Source organism: Hylobates moloch, unplaced genomic scaffold (assembly GCF_009828535.3).
Source record: "Hylobates moloch isolate HMO894 unplaced genomic scaffold, HMol_V3 SCAFFOLD_4, whole genome shotgun sequence".
Taxonomy (NCBI): Eukaryota; Metazoa; Chordata; class Mammalia; order Primates; family Hylobatidae; genus Hylobates; species Hylobates moloch.
In genome coordinates, this window is record NW_026652279.1 from 103,365,087 (window position 1) to 103,386,720 (window position 21,634).

The following is a 21,634-nucleotide window of genomic DNA, read 5'->3' on the forward strand; positions in this document are numbered from 1 at the left end:
GCATCGATACTTTGTTGAAAATCTATAAAGTAAAACCCTCATTCCAATTTTCAGGAGATAAAGTTTTATAAACAATATCTGGATATTTATAAATTCCGCTCCTAGGAGAAAGTAAAAGTAAAAATACAAAAGTGAAAACAAAATCAGAAAAATACTTCTAACTCAGAATTTATGATAATTTCTGGTGGCAAGGACTAAAGTTAAAGTTGACTTATTTCCTCAATGAACTACTGACATATTATGCAATACTTTTCTCTTGATTAGTGAAAGTATTATTTCTTGGTAGCACTTTACTCTTTAAATATTCATAAGTAACAACACTGCATTTAAAAAATATTCTCCTACTATGAGTACTTTTTAAGTTTTCAAACTAATCTTTTTCCCCAAATCTGTAGTGAGTGAGAGAGTAAGTGATGTTTAATTCTGGTAGGGTCAATCCAATATGCTATGAATCTCAGTTCTACTATGTACTTGCCAGACAAGTTATTTGAAGTCTGAGCCTCAGTCCTCTCATACGTAAATGTGGCTGAGAGCTACCCTCACTGGGCAGTTGGAAGAATAACATGAGTAATGTAAGCAATCTCTTACATGTTATGTCATCAGCATTTAACAATTGATCCTTATCTTTGAGACATTCATCACTTGCATTCCTGGATACCACACTCCTCAGTTTATCTATCTACTCTATTGGTCACTCATTTTCAAACTCCATCATTGATTCTTCCTCATCTCCCTGATTTCTTAATATTTTACTGCCCCAAGGCTTAGTGTTTGAACTTCTGTTCTCTATTTACTTTCACTCTCTTGGTGAGTTCTTTCAGTCTCATGGCTTTAAAGAACATTTGTTAATGAATCCGAAGCTTGTATTTCCTGGTAGGAGCTCTCCATTGAACTCCAGTCTTATCATCTATGTGGATATTTAATAGACATCTCAAACTGAATCTAATATCATCTGAGCTTCCCTCCCAAACTGATTGCTTCCCCATCTTAGTCAATGGAAACTTCAAGTTGCTCAGTCCCTAAATTTTACGGTTGTCCTTTACTCTCTCTCTCTCACCCCAAATATTGGAATTGTTAGGAAATCCTGTTGGTTCTACCTTCAAAATATATCTAGAATCTGTCATTGCTTATGAGCCCCATCCTCCTCCAAACCACCATTATCTCTTAACTAGTTTCCTTATTGTGCCTTAGCACCTACAGACTATTTACACAGAGCACCCAGAGAAATCCTTTAATCATGCTAGCTCCCTGCTCAAAACCTCCTCATGTCTTCCCCTTTTACTCATAGTCAGGACCCAGAAACTTCCACGGCCTATAAGACTCTACACCAGTGGTCCCCAACCTTTTTGGTACCAGGGACCAGTTTCGTGGAAGACAATTTTCCCACTGACTGGGGAGGTGGGGTGGGGGCTGTGTGGGTGTGTAGGATGGTTTCAGGATGAAATTGTTCTTTCTAAGATCATCAGGCATTAGATTCTTACAAGGAGCGCACAACCTAGATTCCTTGCACGCGCAGTTCACAATAGGGTTCACACTCCTATGAAAATGTAATGCTGTGGCTGATCTGACAGGAGGTGGAGCTCAGGCAGCAATGCTTACTTACCCACCACTTACCTCCTGCTGTGCGGCCCAGTTCCTAACAGGCCAGGAGCCAATACTGGTCTGCGGCCTGGGGGTTGGGGACCCCTGCTCTACACAACCCGCTTCTCACCACCCCCTTCACTTTGCCCCTACTCCAACCCACAGTGTAACCTCTTTATCTCACCTCCTCCTACTTCCCTCTTATTCAATCTTCCCCACTACACTTCTTCAAAGATGAAGAGGCATGTTTCTAGACTCTGGGCCTTTAAACCTACTATTCCTTTTGTCTAGAACTCTCTTCTTCCAGACACCTGTTCTCCTCTTCACCTCTCTAAAATCTTTGTTTAAATATCCCGCTTTCAATTAGGCAATCCCTGCCTGCCTTATTTTAAATTGCAATCTTATTCCCTCTTGTTTCTCACCTTCTAATTTAAGATATAATTATTTATTTTGCTTATTGTCTATCTTCCTGCATCAGAATGTAAGCTTTTGAGAACAAGAGTTTGTGGGTATTTTTGGTCACTGCAGTATCCCCAGTAGGAGGCACATGATATATTTGTTGAATGAATAATATGCTTAGTGTAGTACTTGGTATATACTAGATAGATAATAGGTATACAAAAACATTAGGCTCCTTTCTATTGGTATTGTATAGATTAACTTAGACCTTTAGAATTATCACTAATTGAAACACAATCTGTCTTCTGATATATGTGTTTTGTTTGGAATTATTTTTAGCCTGACTCCGGGCATCTGTGCTTGTCACTAGTATAATCTTAGTGTACTAATCCATAGTAAATGATGGATAGAACTTGAGCATCATTAGATATGGATGGATCTCACTGTATTCCCTTTGGTGTATTTACATGACTGTCTCTACCAAAAAATGTCATTCAGGTCTCAGATAAAATGTCATCTCCTAAAAGGAAATATCTCAGCACTCTTTTTAATACCATTCACCTCAATTCCTCCTACCCCATCCACATCACTCCCTTGGACATTACTCTGTTTCTATATATAACAATTATCATTACCTGAAACTGGCATGTTCATTTGTTGGTTTACTTGTCTATCTCCCCAAAGTGAGTGTAAGCTTCATAACAAAGAATCATCTGACCTCAGATGTCAATAGTGTCGAGGTTGAAAAACTCTGACTTACCTGTTTCTAGAGGTATAGGTCATGTTGAAGTCTCTAGAGAAAGGAAGATATTAGCCTGCCTTTGTGGTACTGATAAAATGCAACTTCTGACCCATCCCTCCAGCTCCTCTCCTTGATCACATGAAAGCACATCTTTTCACAGTTATAGGTTTCTAATCACTCTTGCCTTTCATGTAAGTCATTCTTCACATAATTGTAGCCTGGTGTGCTTTACCTGCTGCTCATGGAGAACCACTTGACCTTTGAGAGGACTTCCCAGCGGTGCCACTGTCATAAAAGGGTGCCAAATGCCATTGGCTGTTCTTGGGAAGATATCAAAAAAGTCCACTAAGAAGCCACTTTTCCCAGTCATATTCATAAAGTACAGGGAAGCAGGATTGCATGTAACTACATAGAGAGTATTTTGCTCATTTTCTGAAATGACAAAAAGGTGTTAATTTTGTGGCTGGCAACCAATTTTCTAATTGGCCAAGAGGTCTAGTGAAAACTGAATCATGAATACACAGCTGGAACACAGAGTTGGAACTCAGGAGATGATTTGTATCATGGCTTGATTAGGCTGAAAAGACCATAAGAAACAACTTAGTTTCGACCCTAAATGTAGATAAGGTCACACCTATCTACTTGAAAAAATTGACTATCTATTTGTTCCCCAAAGAATGTCATAATATCTTGTGATAAAACCATTAAATATTAAACAATCCTCAATGTCAGGAAATTCTTCCTTGTATGACAGTAACGTGCTTAGTGCTACAGTGAAGGTCTGTTCTCTTGTTGGTTCGGATGGACACCAGTTGGTCAACGTCTTCTATCTGCTAATCTTGCATTTTCCAGATAGTTACTAGCTCTTTAAGATTTTCTTGCTGTAAATAAGTAATTCCATTTAAAAAATCTTAGCTCTATGGATCTTATTTTCCGAACTTTTGTTCATATTTGAGTATTTCTTACTATAAAATCTCTGTCTTTTCAATCTGGGTACCTAAGTCCATTTCCTTCCATTTGAAGAAGTCAGTGCTTCTTCAAATTTCAAGTGCCTATGAATCACCTGGTGATCTAATAAAACTGCAGACTCTGCTTCAGGAGGTTTGGGGTGGGGTTTCAGATTCTGCCTTTCCAACAAACTCCCAGGAGAGGCTAATGCTGCTGGTTTGAGATCCTCCCTTTTGAGTAGCCAGGCTCTGGACTAAGTTTCTCATAATCTCTTATGTGGTCACCGTTGAAGCAAGGGATTAAGCTACTTTTGCATAATAAATGGTATCAGCATCACCTATCACCCAGGTATCTATTTTACAACGGTCATATTTTTCAAACCCCAAATTAAGACACAAGATATGACAATAAGATACGTTATTTAAATTTGGGACTACCCTGGAAAATCTGGAACACATGTGTATGTCTGTGTGTGTGTGCGTCATATCTATTTATTATATATAATGATATATTATACATATCACACATATTATATATAAAGATATAGTAAATTTAAATAAATGAGCTAACTGATAAAAAACACAAGTCAACAGGACTGAAAAAGACATATTTTTTTAGGAGACAATGCAAACTGTAGATGTTACAGTTTCAATTATGAGATAGAACCACAGAATTTATAATTTATGGATCTTTCATAATGCTTCCATTATCAACACAAATAAGTTCTATTCAACATTTATTGCATAATATAGGGCATTGGGAATACAGCAAAAGTGTTAACAGAAATGTACTTAATAAACTCATTAACGGTTTTCTCTTTTTGCAGGCATTAAATGCAGTTCAGTCTTTGTCTTAAACATATAGATACAAGATTTATATTTATCTTTTACCAATTTAAGAAAAACTATATTTTTTAAAGCACATATTTTTATTTAAAATAGGAGATTTGTGGAATAAACTACATCAACAGAACTTATAGGCACAAAAACAAGATACCAATTTTTGTCTCAACAATTCTCATCTTATCAAGTTAGAGACTCTCCCTTCTCCCAGCCACCACTTCTGTTTATATCACCTTAGTAACTGACAGCAGTTGAGGAACTTCTGCCAAAATGTACCCAGAGCCCACTGCATGAATCAGTAGGTAATGGTAACAGTCCAGAAGTGTGGATGCCAAAAATTCACATTCTTTATTTGCCATCCTTTACAATTAGAAGTTCAATGACTGCAAATCACTCCAGCCCTACTTTCATGGTTCATGTAATCACCAAACTGGAATCCCAGCCAAAAAACCCAATGTTTCTCCTTTTTATTTTTCCCTTCTATTTTTAGCACATGCCTGGGTGTGTTTAACTTTGTGCTACAATTGTAATGAGAAACAGACATGTGCATACAAACTCAGCAGTGCTTATGTGGATTCCACAATAGCATTTTGTTAGGTTGTTAGAGGAAATTAGTTCTAAATTACATATAATTGCTATCCAATCTAAGAATGACAGACACCAAGTCTATCATAAACCTTTTGATGTCTAGAGATTATTTTAATCCATCTTTTAAAAAAACATATGCAGGAGGGAAAGATCAAAAGAATAAGCAGACATACCATGTGATGTAGCAATGTCACAGATTATATTAATTTCATCCAATGGTATTCTCCAGGAGGCACATTCTTCAGTAAAGTTTAGGGATCTTTCTTCATGTCTTTCTATTGGATACTCCTGTATATTTATAAGTGCTGGACCCTATAATAAAGCAGTTATCTCGGTTAAGATATTTTGGTTGTCACCAAAATGTAGAAAAGCTAAAGTTCTTCCAAATATAAACTTTAACATTCAAGTATTTAATATCCTGCTATACCTTTTTTCAATTTATTGACAGGCTTAGTACTCATAACAACAATAATATCATACACTTGCACTTATAAATGCTTTCACATGTGCTATCTTATTTTCTCACTTTTTCTTTTTACTCACAAAATATACCAGATGCAAAATCCCATAGCATTTCTCATTTCTTCATTCCTTCCTAAGGCGAGAGGCAGTTTTGAACTCCAAGTATCAGGACGCAGAGCTGTCCAAACCAGGAGAATAGTTTGCAAATGAATGAGCCAGAGCCTGATACATTTCCATTGTGAAGAAGGATTTTTATGTCATTACACAGAAATGTAATGGTTAAACCTGGGTATTTTAAATTAAATGCAAAACATGTGGCATTTGAAATTTTTTAAAAAAACCAAACTTACTGATAACCACTAGTGGTGACTTATGAAGGATAGAGTATTTCACACATCGTGATAATTATTCAATATAAATATAAGCAGAGGAGCTAATTTAATAATGTTAAGAATATTAGTTCTGGGTACTTAGATATGACTTCTTGAAAGAATGCTATAAATGTAAGCAAAAACCAGTGATTTGCATGCCCTACGGTCCCTAATTAATCAAAAATGTTTGGACTAGATATTGGCATCCATGTCCCCCACCCACCACCCCTCTTCTATCTAGTCTATATCTTGAGGGCTAGGGAGTAAGAAACTGCATTTCCCATACTCTCTTTAAAAAGGGTTCTGGAAATGATTTAGGTTTTGCCAATTAAATGCACCTGAATGAGATTTGGAAGGCAGGAAAGAGGTAGTGGCCATCTTCTTGCAGTGATAGCAGACAAGGAGGCTCTGACAAAAATGAACAGTTGGATTAGCACATGTCTGGGTGTGTTTCACTTTGTCTTACTGTAAGGGTTGACAAACTATGGCCTCCAGGCCAGGTCTGACCCACAGCCTGTTTTTTTTATAAATAAAATTTTAGTGAAACACAGCCACTTCCATTTGTTTACGTACTGCCATGGCTGATTTTGCACTACATGGCAGAGTTGAGTGGTTGCAACAGAATCTGTAAGGCCACAAAGCCTAAAATATTGACTCTGTGGTCCTTTAGAGAAAATGTTTGCTGACACTGCTGTACTGTGCTGCCCTCAGCAGCAGGGATGACAGCAGAAGCAGAAATACTGATCTTGAAATTAGAAGTCCAGTGTTGCCCCTCAACTTCTGTTCCTGCTGCCCTTCCTAATGATTTTACAAGCATCTAATTTCTCACAGTAAATTCCTTTCTGCTTGAAATACCTAGAGGGACTTCTATTACAACTAGTAACTGATGGTTATTTCCTTTACTTTCACATGAAGACTGAACCTGGCAACAATGTGTGGCTAAAAAGAGGCCAAAAATCAAAAAGCACAGTTTTAATCCTATCAGCACAAGACAAATATCACAGAGCAACTTTCCTAGGAAAATATGTAACATACCTGACTCTCATTATCCAATTAGCTCTTTAGAAATTCTATCTAGCCTTTAGGAATTATCTACTGAGAGGCCAGCCTGATTTGAAAGTTAGAGCAGAAGCTAAAATAACATCAGAAATCATTTCTGAGATTGTTTGGATTATCTCCAGGGAAGATACAGCAAAATTTAAAAGGTTCAACATTTTAAGAGAAAATAATGATGATATTAACCTTTATGTCTATATGATGAGTTTCCACTGGACACAAGAGTTTTTGCATCCCACTTCTTGCCTGACCAATTGTCCAGTAGCCCATGAATGTCTGTTCTGGCAGAGGCAACCTGTTAAGGATGATTTGCAAAGTAAGTATTTCTTACTGTATCCAAGTCATAGAAAAAAATAACAAGCCATCTATTATCAACCACACAAATAAATTTGAAGAACGCTTTACTTAGAAGTGAGTTATACTTCATTTTATTAAAAGACAGTATATAAAATCATGTTTAAAATATACTTTAAGACAAAAAAGATCCCACATTTCAGAAACTAAGAAGGTAAGGCAAGGTCCTATTTTTACCTTAATGACAAATATAATTGATTTACATACATACTCCTTTGAATTGCAGTAATTTAACATCTAAATTTCTGGTAGAGTATAGGAAAACTTTTTTTAAAAAATTGGAGCAATCTATCAATTTTTTCAGTCTATTCCTTTTTTTTTTGAGACAGAGTTTCACTCTTGTTGCCCAGACTGGAGTGCAATTGTGTGATATCGGCTCACTGCAACCTCTGCCTCCTGGGTTCAAGCAATTCTTTTGTTTTAGCCTTCTTGAGTAGCTGGGATTACAGGCATGCACTACTATGCCCGGCTAATTTTGTATTTTTAGTAGAGACGGGGTTTCTCCATGTTGGTCAGGCTGGTCTCGACCTCAGGTGATCCGCCCGCCTTGGCCTCCCAAAGTGCTGGGATTACAGGCATGAGCCACCGTGCCCAGACAATCACATAATGAAGAGTGGACCATACTACTAGTATTTGGAATCACATAATGAAGAGTACACCATACTACTAGTCCCACATTTGTATGTTGTATAGGGCAAGTTTCATAGACTTTATTTTGGCATCTTAATTTTTTTCACTTTGAATTAAAATATAAAATACATACTAAAATGTCCACATAAATATGTCAGCTCTGCACACATGTGTAACCAGTACCCAAAGAGGTAGAGCATTACTGGCATCCAGAAGCACCTGTGAGGCCACTTTCAGCACTAATCCACCAAGGGAGCTAAATGCTGATTTCTAATGGAATCATTCTGTATTTAGATTCCCTTTTATTTAAAATGACTTTCAAATAAGGTGATTTGCCAAAACCAACATGGCAATACTAAAGCATAAAACAGCAGATAATTTTTTTTTTTTTTTTTTTTTTTCCTGAGACGGAGTCTTGCTCTGTCGCCCAGGCTGGAGTGCAGTGGCGCAATCTCGGCTCACTGCAAGCTCCGTCTCCCGGGTTCACGCCATTCTCCTGCCTCAGCCTCTCCGAGTAGCTGGGATTACAGGCGCCCGCCACCACGCCTGGCTAATTTTTTTGTATTTTTAGTAGAGACGAGGTTTCACCGTGGTCTCGATCTCCTGACCTCGTGATCCACCCGCCTCGGCCTCCCAAAGTGCTGGGATTACAAGCGTGAGCCACTGCGCCCGGCCCAGATAATTTTTTTTAAGTCTTCATTTTTTTTTTCTTTGAGACAGGGTCTTACTCTGTCACCCAAGCTGGAGGGCAGTAGTGCAATCACAGCTCACTGCATCCTTGAACTCCTGGACTCATGATCCTCCCACCTCATCCTCCTGAGTAGCAGGGACTACAGGCATGCAAAACTATGCCTGGCTAATTTTTTCATTTTTTATTTTTAGTAGAAGCAGGGTCTTGCTGTGTTGTCCAGGCTGGTCTCAAACTCCTGGACCCAAGTGATCCTCCTGCTTCAGCCTCCGAAAGTGCTGGGATTACAAGTGTGAGCCAAGTCTTCACTTTTTAATCATACTATCTTTTATTTGAGTCTTTAAAATAGGAACCATTGATTTGTCATTTAATGCATTAGAAAATTAGTGATTCAGAGTTAAAAGCTCTTTAAAAATAATATGCACATGGCTACAAATTGAAATGTATCCTTGGAATGAGTTTGATGACCATTAAAAGAACACATGTTTATATTTAGAAATTATTTTATTTACAGTAAAAAAGTAGTCTGACATAATATTTCCATATGCTTAATAAGATCATGTAAGGCTAAGATATTTTTTGTATAAAATAATAGAAGCATTCTAGTAGAATATGATTTTCATCCCTTTTGAATGCTAATGTTTATCACAAGAGGAAAGAAATTAAAAAGAAATTTACACTGAAATTTTTCTAAATCATATGACATAAATCTCTCAAAACCACACACACACTTTCGAATCTATCATCTAAAATATATTTTAAGTATCTGGACAATTATCTCAATCGGTGACCCACTTACTTCCATCTTTTTACCAGGAAAGAATGTGTATGTGCAGGGGGTCAGGGGGAGGGTACCGAATTAGGGGAATAAAGGGGTTTTACAATTACTGTGTTCTCTCTTTTGAGTGTAATAAAAATACATTTCTGTGTTAATAGGCCAGATCTTAAAAACATAGACTGGGATCTCTCTCTTGGTTTAGGGAATAAACTATATTTTACACTTGCTTTCAGCAGTTCACCGAAGGAGAATTGGGGCTCCAAATGTAGAAACAGAAAAATAAAAGGAGATACACTTAATATTCTGCCAGCATAGAAGACATAATGTAACAGACTGCAAGAGATTTGGGTTTTAGTTCTTTTATCAACCTGCTATATAAACTCAGGAAGAGGAAAGTCCATTGTTTTCTCTAAGTATTAATTTTTTTTTGTCTTTTTGACTTTGCTTGATATTAATTTCTTCATTTGTGAGATGAAGGGAATGATCTGTAAAGTTCCTTACAGCTTGGGGAGTCTGTGAGGATCAAGGAAGAGAGTAGAGAGAAGTGTCACTGGTAAGTTTTATAGTCTTGCATTGTCTTGATACTCTGAAGTGAAAATAAATAATCAGAATGAAAATATCTATAGTTACCAACAGAACAGATCCCCTGATAGATACACATGCTTTATTAAAGCATATAAAAACAAGCTCTGAATACATCCCAAATTGTTTCTTTGAAAACAACAGAAACAGTTTCACATCTTGAAATTTAATTTAATTCAGGGGAGATCATTAATTACAACGATCTTTGGTTGATACCTAGCCTAAAAAATTGATCTAATATATTCTTACATAAACCTTACAAAACGATCATACAAATGCTTAAGAAAATAAAAAAGCTTCATCCATTTGAGAAAAAGTAACTTTGCTCAACTTTCAGAATTTTACTGACAATGCCAGGCATGTTCATAAAATCTGGTTTGAACTTGCCAACTCATTCTAAATAACAGTCATGGAAATTATACGTTGCCTGGCTCTATATAAAAATAGCACTGGCTGTTTGGTTGGCAGGGTATGGGAAGGACCTCCAGGTACCCTATATAGAATCTACTTCAGAACCACATAACATGATGCTATTGGCAGTAATAACTAAACTGAAAGACACATAACACAAGGGTGTCCTGGAGTTACACAATCAAACTGACTCCATCCTGTCCCTTGGTAACATGGGGTATTATTGTTTCTGGACTTTTACTGTAGGTTCTAGGCTGGCCAAACTGAGGTATACCCAAGACCCTCATTTATTTTCCACTACTAAGACCTCCGAATAAGCTGTGGGAAAATTTGATCATTACTAACTTTCTCTCCCTTGGTAAGTTAGTAGTCAAGGGAAAGGGGAAGCATTATATGATATTTCGGTAAATGAGCAAGCTTTGGAATTTGAAACATAATCAACATTAATTTAGGGGAAACTCTAAATAACCAGCTAGCAAAAGGCCCTCTATTCCCTTAGTGAACTATGTCATCCAACTCTGACCAGACTTAAGTTTTAATAACTGATTTGATTAAAACAATAATGCCATTTTCCATAGCTTTAAGACTTTGTCACTTGTATTGTTTAACTTTGTTAAAGTCCTAGCTGGAATGATGTGTGGATTTGATTTCATGGGGAAGGAGGAGGAACTTAAGGCCCATAAATAGCACTACTTTTTATCTTCAATGTCATTCATGAATTTATGTTTTTTAAAAACAGTGAAGTATTTCAGTTCCTATGTTTGGCATTTCTTAATCCCTTGTGGAAATGATAATAAGGATCTGGAAGTAAAAGTTTGGACTAAAAGAAAGGTGAGTATCATAATTATGACTCAGGTCAAATTATAGTACTTGAGCCAGTTACAGAAAGAACAAAAAAGGTTTTCTTTTTTTAAAACACACACATACAATTCATAGCATGATGCATATGGACACCAAAGCCAAGTACTATAGGCTGAATGACATGCAACAGATTTGTCTAAGATTGCTTCCATAAAGAGGTGAGCTGGGTTTTAAAACAGTATGTTCTGGCAAATTTCTGCCTTCTCTGAACATTTGCCAATACTATTTTTGGAATATGAAAGAAAACACATGCAAAAGATTTGGATCTTTCTAGGGGCATTATGCAATTGGAAGTTGTTGACATACCTATTATCAACAATTCCTAAAACATTTCCTTACCACAAGAACTACTAATTTTCATGGGAATAACGGAACCCTTCAGGGCTGTTTCACCAACTCTCAAAAATTCAACAATTACTACCATCTTTGAGAAGAAAAATAACAACTCCAATTTTAGCAGGCCTCACTCATTCCTGATGTTTTAAATCTAATTTCTGGCAAAAATTAAGTTGAGTTGTCCAACAAAGTTCACTGGAGCCTTTCATGGAATAGCCCTGACTAATAATTCTGGCTTTGTGCTTATCCCTTCCTTTCAGTCTCAGCCACCTCAAACTATTAGTTGCTATTCTTGAACATGCTATGCATTTTCATGCTTCCAGGAGGCCATTACCTCTGCCTAGAATTCCTTTCTGCTCTGGCCTCCTTGGTGAAATCCTTCTTATTCCCAAGTGCCAGTTCAAATGTCACTCTCCCTTGCATTACTCCCCACTCCCCTATATTCCTTTCTGGGAAAAATGAATTCCTTACACTTCTGGGTTTCCACATAAATTTATACATACAAAACTCCTAGAAACTCTTAGAATAAAGTTCTATAGAATCTATACTTTTCACATTAAAGACCTGAGAGAGAAGAAATTTGAGAGAGCAGGTCAGAAGTAAACCAAGAAATCCCTTAAAATATTTTTATATGGGGCCGGGCGCAGTGGCTCACGCCTGTAATCCCAGCATTTTGGGAGGCTGAGGCGGGCGGATCACCTGAGGTCGGGAGTTCGAGACCAGCCTGACCAACATGGAAAAACCCCGTCTCTACTACAAATGCAAAAAAAAATTAGCCAGGCGTGGTGGCGCATGCCTGTAATCTCAGCTACTTGGACGGCTGAGGCAGGAGAATTGCTTGAACCGGGGAGGCGGAGGTTGCGGTGAGCCAAGATCGCACCACTGCACTCCAGCCTGGGCAACAAGAGTGAAACTCAGTCTAAAAAAAAAAAAAAAAATTTGTGTGTACTAAAAGAAAAAAACAGCACATTAAAGAGAGATAATACAAATGCCCCTTTACATACTTTAAATTAGTAACAATGGATACCATTATTAATTCCCAGTAATATCTTCCTTTATTTGCTAGAAACTTCAGAATGTTGGTAAATTAATTTGGCTTTGCTGCAAATGATGTATACGTGAGTATTTGTACATATTTTCTTTTTCTGTGCTTGGTTCTGCATTTAGCTATTATGGCTTCCACTTCATAACTTAGACTTGTATACCTCTGCCACCTAGGTCCTGCAGAGATGACAGAAATGCAGAGTAATCTAGATGTATGAGATGGAAGATTTTGGGAAATTTGCTATTCTTGGCAGGCACTTCTCAAATATACTCCCCGATACCCAGAATGACACTGTAGTTTAGTGCTGTTGCCCAGCGTCACTCAGTGCTAAAGCAGATGTTGTCAGCTTGCTCCACACATCTCTGGCTCTCTTCCTCCTCACAGAAGTTGCCAGACTAGTTCTGGGGCCAGGGTTTCCTTTCCTTCATCTCTCTTCACGTTTCACTGAAAAAAAGTCTTCTCTCTTTCTGCCATCTGCTTTATCAGCTGCATCTTAGTATTTTCTAATCTTATGTTCTTTCCTTTTCTAATCATCCACAACAAGAATAACTGGGACTGAAACTCTCCCAGTTGTCGAAAACTTTCCCAGAGAAAAATTTCCTGTATTTCTCACAAGAAGGACTCACAGGATGAAAACTCTACTATGAATACAGCACTTTGAATATAACATTGCATAATAAGGTTGGTAGTTTTACATGTTTTCCTTACTAGAGTGTTAATGCACTGAGAATAAGCCTTACATCTTACTCATTTGGATCTCTAGTATTCAGAATCCATCAGTTCTGCCACCTAATCCTCTCTCGCTGTTGTACCTCTTTTTCATTGCCACGGCCACAATGTGGGCCTCATTCTTCATCACCTGGGTTACTGCAACTGCTTTGCAACAGGTCTTCCTGCCTTTAGGTTCACCGCCTTTCAGTTTATTACTTTTAGAAAACCAAAAAGGAGTCTTTTTAAATTAGAAAGGTAACCATGTTGTTCTCTGATTGAAACTCTGATCTCTTCCTTTCAGCCTCACCACTCACTTAACCCTGAGTTAGTTGCCAAAGGGCCTTTAGTTTCCAAAATGCACCATATTTTCTTAAAATGTGTCCAGTGTTCTTCCCTTATTTGCCTGGAGAATAATTTAATGATTCAGCCTCTCTATCTTCACTGACTCTTCCCCAGGGCAGATGGCTGCAATCCTGAGTCTTGGTTCCCTCTTGTGTGGCTCTAACTTCACATGAGTCACTCTGTCTCTCTTTTTTTTTTTTTTAAAGAAACAGGGTCTAGCTATGTTGCCCAGCTGGAGTGCAGTGGCTATTCAGAGGTGCAATCATCGTGCTCCACAGCCTTGAACTTATGGGCTCAAGGAATCCTCCTGCCTCAGTCTCCTGAGTAGCTGGGACTACAGGCATGCACCACCACTCCTGGCTACAAGTCAGTCTTTCACTTGACAGCTTTCCCAATTAACTGCGATCGCTTCGAAGGCAGATAATGAGTCTTCGTCATCTTTATAATTCATACTCCCTATATGTTGTTTACCACTAAGTAAGTGTCTGGTAAATGAAAGAATGCTTAGTTATATTATAACTGCCAACATTTTGACCTACTTGTTTCTCATCTCAATGGCAATTTGCAAACTACTATGGTACATTTTCCCTTTGCATTCTGATTACATGTCGACCATTTCCTTCACTTACAAGACTCAACAAATGATGCACTCTACTTTGCAGGTATACTAGAAAGGATAGCTACAGGTGGGGATTGGTGATTTCTATTCAGCTAGGAGACAGGCTTTCATAAAACATCACTTTTAAATGCTTAAGGGATCAAGAATCATTCTGTGCTACTGCATGCATGAGAGAAGATTCATAGATCTTGAAAATTTCTATGTAGATTTGTTTTGTATCCCCATAAATGAGCTAAAAGCAAATGGAATGGCTGTGAAGCTACTTCATAATATGCCAAGAGAATATAAGGCAAAGACTATGACAATATAAAACTCATCACCACTCTTCTGCTTATGACACTTTTGAGATGTCATTAAGTAGACTTTATCAGTTTTGAAAAACAGCTCTTTCTGAAATGAAATTAAATAGTCATTCAGAGTGGAACTGTACACCTTAGAACTCCACGATCAACACCATGAACTTATTTGAAAAAACTATGACTACAAAAAGAAAATTATGACATATAATAGTTTGGGAAAATGAAAGACAGGCACAAAACTTTAAACAAAGAATATTTTACGTTAGTAGGATAAACAGTAAACTGATAATCATTCTGACTTTCAAAGAGAAATCTAATGAAAGTATTCCAAAGACAGGCCCTGGCAGGGGGATGTTCTTTTTGATGCCTCTGATACTTTGAAGACTCCATAGTTGTTCTTTGTTAGAAAAGTAGCAGCTGCTATTGATGGCACAACTATGTAAATTTTTAAAGCAGAAAACCGATTCTAGGCAGATATCCTTTCAAGGACAAATTCAAAAGAGATGAAGCTTTCTGTCTGCAAATAGGCACATCTGGCCCTGCTCTGAAAAGATAAATACTAAGTACAATCCTGTAACACACACTGCAGTACACACAGATGAAAACACAATCTCAGCTACTTTCATCAGGGGTAATACTAAAATATGTTGATGCATCCAAAGTAAGGGTAACATCTCTGATATAAGGGAAGGAAGTTACTACTTATTTGGCTTCCCTATTCAATTAGGGACAGTAGATGACGGAAGCTATGAGTTGGAAGGACGTTAAGGACTACTTAATTCATTGTTCTAAGTCTGAATCCTCTCAAGTGCCTCCCCAAAAGGGTTTGTCCAGCTCTGTCTGAACCCAATCTACAGAAAGTACACCTTCTCTTTGTCCTCAGTAGTCTATTCCTTCTTTGAATACAGGAGCTATTAGCCCCCTAAAGGAACCCGACTCTAAGTTGTAATGACTTAATAGCAACTTACAGGTACACAGGTAATGCACAGGGATTTATGATTAATCTGTTAAAGTGATTATATTAATGATCATAATTTTGAAGATCATAGTACTAAGTAGAGGATTCTATATAAAAGAAATTTCAGGCCAGGCGCAGTGGCTTACGCCTGTAATCCCAGCACTTTGAGAGGCCGAGGCGGGCAGATCACGAGGTCAGGAGATCGAGACCATCCTGGCTAACACGGTGAAACGCTGTCTCTACTAAAAATACAAAAAAATAAGCCGGGCGTGGTGGCCAGTGCCTATAGTCCCAGCTACTTGGGAGGCTGAGGCAGGAGAATGGCGTGAACCCTGGAGGCAGAGCTTACAGTGAGCTGAGATCACGCCACTGCACTCCAGCCTGGGTGACAGAGCAAGACTCCGTCTCAAAAAAAAAAAGAAATTTTAAAAAGAATTGTTCTATTCATTTTGAAGAATTTGTTAATGCAAACACTTTTTTTTTTTTTTTTTTTTAAGCAAAAGCAAATCCTTATTGCAGGAGAAAAGATTTAGGATACAAATACTACATGTTCTCACTCATATGTGGGAGCTAAAAAACTTACCTCATGGACATAGAGAATGGAATGATAGATACCAGAGATCGAGAAGGTTGAGTGGGTGGGAGGGGCTTATGAAGAGAGGTTGGTTGATGGGTACTAAAATACAGTTAGGTGGAAGAGATATGTTCTAATGATTGATAGCAGACTAGAGTGACTATACTTAGCAATAATATTTTGTATATTTCAAAGTAACTAGAAAACAGTACTTGAAATGATACCAACACATAGAAATGAGAAATATTCAAGGACATGGATACCCCAAATACCCTGACTTGATCATTATACATTTCATGCATGTAACAAACACTCACATGTGCTCCATAAATATGTAAAATATTATGTATCAATAAAAAAAGATTTAAGATAATCTGCTCAGATTTTATAGAAGGGATATGTTTATTAATTTCTGGAATCAATGACAAATAGCATTAATATGAGGAAAACTGTAATTAAAACAATGGGCCTAGTCCTCAATGCAAATATCTGATCCATGTTCCCAAATGGTAGAAAATAGAATTTGAAAGACAACTCTAAAGCTTCCATTATCTTTGAAATCTCCATATCTAATGTTGTATTGCATGGCTTTTCTCATGAAAACAGTGGACTAAACATAAGGATGGTGTTTGGAACCAGAGAGATCTGTGGTTGAATGCCCCGTTCTATCACTTATTGGTTGTAGAATTTATTTAAAGTCTCTTGAGTTTCCGTTTTTTAATCTGTAAAACAGATTCAAACACACAAATGTACATACCCCAAAACCTAATAGATAATAGAAAAAAATTCTTTAATAGAAAAAACAATATTGTAACGTAGATTAGGTGAGTTAACATTTGTAAAGTGCTTAGAGCACTTAATAAAGACTTGATAAATGTCAACTATGTTTATTTTTGCTGCTTTAAAAATGTGTTGTCCACCCTCACTTGATACGTTTATGTTGACACCTACCAATGCATAAACTTACTTATTCTGGTTAAAATGCCATAGAAATGCCTAGTTAACTTGATTTTTCACTTGCCATTGGCAAAAGTGCCAATGTTCTGCCATTAGAGTAGGTACTGCTGTGTGGTACAAGCTTTGCTGTACTGGAGGCAAAGGTTCTAAGACACAGCAATTTCAGCACAGGACTTTAAAATTTTCATTTAAATAAGAGGACAAAATGAAAAATTCCAGTGTCCGGAGAGTCAACAGACATTTTACAAATAAAATGTAGAAAATAATACGTGTGTTAGAAAATTAAAATATTACTAAATGTGATGCATCCTTTTCTCTTTCTAGGGCCTCTCTCAAAAACAACCACTACAAACAGTTATCACTGTGTTTTGAAATAGTTTAAAGAGCAAAACTGTTAATTACATTTAATAAAAATAATGGCTATTATGGTCTTAGAACGTGTTAATTCAAAGTTACCTTATTTTGCCTGAAAAACAAAATTTAAAAATTTTTAATTAAAGCATTAGAAGGCAGGAAGAAAATGCATAACAACAGGAAATCTGAGGAGTAACTACAAGACTTCATTAGGGCATCCTTTCCAGCTACAGGACACTTTTAAAGTACAGTCTCATGTCACAGTTATTTTTAGATGTGCAGTTTATCTGGCAAGAGCATTTTTATATGTCTGAAAAGGATGACATTTAAACCTATGCATAAAGACACAAAGCACTGATACTAATGTTTTTAATCCTGATGAGAACATCTCATATACTTTATGAATCTTGTTCATTATGTTTAGAAAAAAATAAGTTTAAAATTTCAAGGAAGGAGGGAAATGGAGAAAAAGTAGAGATGGGAAAGAAGTGTTAGACATAATCAAATCAAATTTACTTTTGATAACTTTCTTTCCCACAAATTAGCTTGTGAATGAAGTGTCTTAAGAAGAACTCTTGGAACATTTATTATGTCAGAAAGAAAGACTCAAGAAAATAAAAATAAATAGAAAGAAATATTTTTCAGTGCATGAAATAACACATACAGTCACAGGAAAAAGTCTAGAAGGATTATCAATGGCTATTTCTGGATGGTAATATTACAGGAGTTTTTATTTTCTTTTTGCTGATTAATTTTAAAAATAAATGGGATGCCACTCTTCATTTAGTAAATATTATCATAAAGAAAGCCAACATCTAAAAAACTTTTTAATTTCCTTAGTTTTTTTTTTCTACTTGACTGATAGAAATGGATGTTTGTTAAATAATAGCTAGTTTGCTAGTGGCAAATAGGCAATGAATGCTCTGGGAGGAAAAGTAGCTTAATATGAAGTAAGTAGCAATAAAAAAGAAATCAACGGAATTAAGGGCAAAGAACTTGGAGCACAGAGAATGAACATTTAAATATTTTATAGAATGTGTGTCTCCTGGAGAAGGCAGGGAGAGAAAAACACATGAAGGTAACTTCAGAGGATAGAGACAATTTCTCTGTATGCTTATTTTAAAAATTACCACAATCTTTGAGAAGAGTCTATAAATTTCTTTTGTGTTCCAAATCAAGAAGAAATGATGGCTAGTATACTTCTTATATATGGTAGTCATACAAAGTTTTCTAAGGTTTTTATTTTTCTAAGTGAATCACCTTGTGTTTTATTTCTTGATCCTCCATATGTCACAAGAAAAGAAAACTTAAATGAGAATGAAGAGGTCTCCAAAATGATCTCTGTTGTGCCAAAAATCTCTATTTATCTGCTTTGTGGTTACTCTTCATTTTGAACTATGGCTAAAATCCAAGCATCTGAATCTGTTATATGTACATGACATCAAGGTCAATGATGAGTTCCAAGTTGGTTACTTAAAATCCCAAGGTCCTTTTAAGCCAAAACTATTGATAATTTTCAGTATCTAAATAATTACTCTGATTTAGAAATTCCCTACAATCTACATATCAATCTGTTTATATCATCCTTAGAATTGGAATTAATATTACATATAGCCCAGCTGTACCCCTGCTTTCTAACCTCCAGCAAGTTACATAACTTCTCTGTGCCTCAAATTCCTCATCTACAAGATGCAATAATATTATACATATGCCATAGGTCCATTGGAAGAATTATATATATTTATGTAAAGAAAGTGCTTGGAAATATGTCTGGTACTTAGTTATCTATAAATGTTTCTATTACCATCATCAATATTATTGTACTACCATCATTATTACCATTATTATGAAATATAATCATAACATTGTTGTTGTTATAATTATATTTAGAAGTAGAGTATTTACATTTCATTGTTGATCTATGAAATGACAATTTTCTCATCTTCAGAACTGGAAAGTAAGAGTGACATATAAATTTAAGATAAAATAGTGTATAAGTTTCTTAAAATGGAAAATTCATGAAAAAGATAGCATTTTTTTCTCTCTTCAAAACAAATGTTTTCCCAGTATAGTAGATTTCATAAATTATTCTGAAACACACTTTTTAATTTAGAAGTGCTAATGTGCTAGCAGTATGTTTATTCCCAAATAAAAGAAAGTTCAGACATAAAAGTTCACTTGAGGAAAAAACAGGCAAACTTTGCTTTAAAGTTTATATTTATAGTTGTCTATATTGAAGTATAGCAGATAATCTATGCCTTTGGTTGGATGTTTGGACCTAATTCTCTTAAAATATGTATGTTACAAAGATATTTCCAATAACAACATTTAAAATTCAAGAGTTTCAATTTTAACATAAATCCTCCTATCTCTCCCTACAATACTGACAAAATGACATTAGTACATGCAACACACACATATAGCATCAATTGTCTTGTTTCTCTATAGGACAAACCCCCATCTTGAGTGTGGGGATGATCATCTTTTCTTGATTCATAGATGACATACAGTTGTTTCTCTACAGGACAAATGTCACAGAATTAAATTCAACCCCCATATAAAGCATAGTATTCATATTTTTAAAAATAATTTCTCCTGTGTACTTCCTTATTTGGTTATGTTTGCCTTCTCTTGGCATGTCCTTTCCCATGTATCAGAAACTTAAAAGAGGAGCAATAACAAACCTCAGGAAGTACTAGTGGAAAGTGGCAAATGCAGTGGTTGGGTGGGGTCTAGGTAACCAATTCTGATCCTGGTACTAAGGTCTGGGAATATATTTGCAGATAAGGAAGAAGAGCTCCATTATGGCAGGATCAAGTAAAATAAAATAACCACCCAATAAGACTCAGTCTAAAAATACCAGGTTTAGCAAAAGTTTATTAAAGAAGACAAGTTAAATTCACCTCATCACACTGGGCCTTTAAAAAATGTGCAGAAACCTGTGAGATAGATAACATCACTGCACTCTTTAGAAGAACAAAAGGGAAAGTGACAGCATCTCTCTTTTGGGAATTTTGCCAAAGAACACAAAAATAACATCACCACTACTGAACAGACAAGTATATTCTGATTTCAGTTGAGGAAGAAGGTGCTGTAGATAGCTACACAAATAGTGGTTTAGTATTATCTTGGCCCACGTAAAAAAATTCCCCCTTCTAGAACATCTGACTTATATCTCTTTTTAGCTATATGTAGTGGGTGGCCAATTATCTTTCCATCCCCATCCTGAGTGTGGGTATGATCATCTTGTTCTAGTTTCAGTGTAACTTTACTCCCATCAATAAGCATTGTGGTTGGATTAGAGAACATGAAAATTAAGTTGTAGCAAGAACTGTTCATTCAGGGCAAAAAAATGATCCTTCTTCCTTAGGAACTGAAATTCAATGTGTATCTTCCCCACTAACAGTACCTGCAGAGCTGGGTAGAAACAGCCTAGAAGAACTGGTTTAGCAAAAGGTCTAGAAAAGTCAAAGTGAAATCAAAGACTGCATGGAGAAGACTACCTTTTCGGTGATCTATGTGATTACCATCAACAGTACACTACTTGTCAATTTTGGCTTTTGTTGCCATTGCTTTTGGTGTTTTAGACATGAAGTCCTTGCCCACGCCTATGTCCTGAATGGTATTGCCTAGGTTTTCTTGTAGGGTTTTAATGGTTTTAGGTCTAACATTTAAGTCTTTAATCCATCTTGAATTAATTTTTGTATAAGGTGTAAGGAAGGGATCCAGTTTCAGCTTTCTACATATGGCTAGCCAGTTTTCCCAGCACCATTTATTAAATAGGGAATCCTTTCCCCATTTCTTGTTTCTGTCAGGTTTGTCAAAGATCAGATAGTTGTAGATATGCAGCATTATTTCTGAGGGCTCTGTTCTGTTCCATGGATCTATGTCTCTGTTGTGGTACCAGTACCATGCTGTTTTGGTTACTGTAGCCTTGTAGTATAGTTTGAAGTCAGGTAGCGTGATGTCTCCAGCTTTGTTCTTTTGGCTTAGGATTGACTTGGCGATGTGGGCTCTTTTTTGGTTCCATATGAACTTTAAAGTAGTTTTTTCCAATTCTGTGAAGAAAGTCATTGGTAGCTTGATGGGGATGGCATTGAATCTATAAATTACCTTGGGCAGTATGGCCATTTTCACGATATTGAT

At 36.5% G+C, this 21,634-nt stretch overlaps 1 protein-coding gene across 1 annotated transcript in view; it reads right to left on the bottom strand.

Annotated features, from left to right (window-relative positions):
* The window catches only part of VWA8 (von Willebrand factor A domain containing 8), a 427,846-nt gene that overhangs the window by 143,916 nt on the left and 262,296 nt on the right, over window positions 1-21,634 (bottom strand). The window contains exons 27-29 of the mRNA XM_032150771.2: window positions 7,176-7,284; window positions 5,274-5,412; window positions 2,955-3,154 (exon numbers count right to left, since the gene is read on the bottom strand). Coding sequence (XP_032006662.1) covers window positions 2,955-3,154; window positions 5,274-5,412; window positions 7,176-7,284 — 448 coding nt within the window. The remainder of the gene's footprint in view (window positions 1-2,954; window positions 3,155-5,273; window positions 5,413-7,175; window positions 7,285-21,634) is intronic.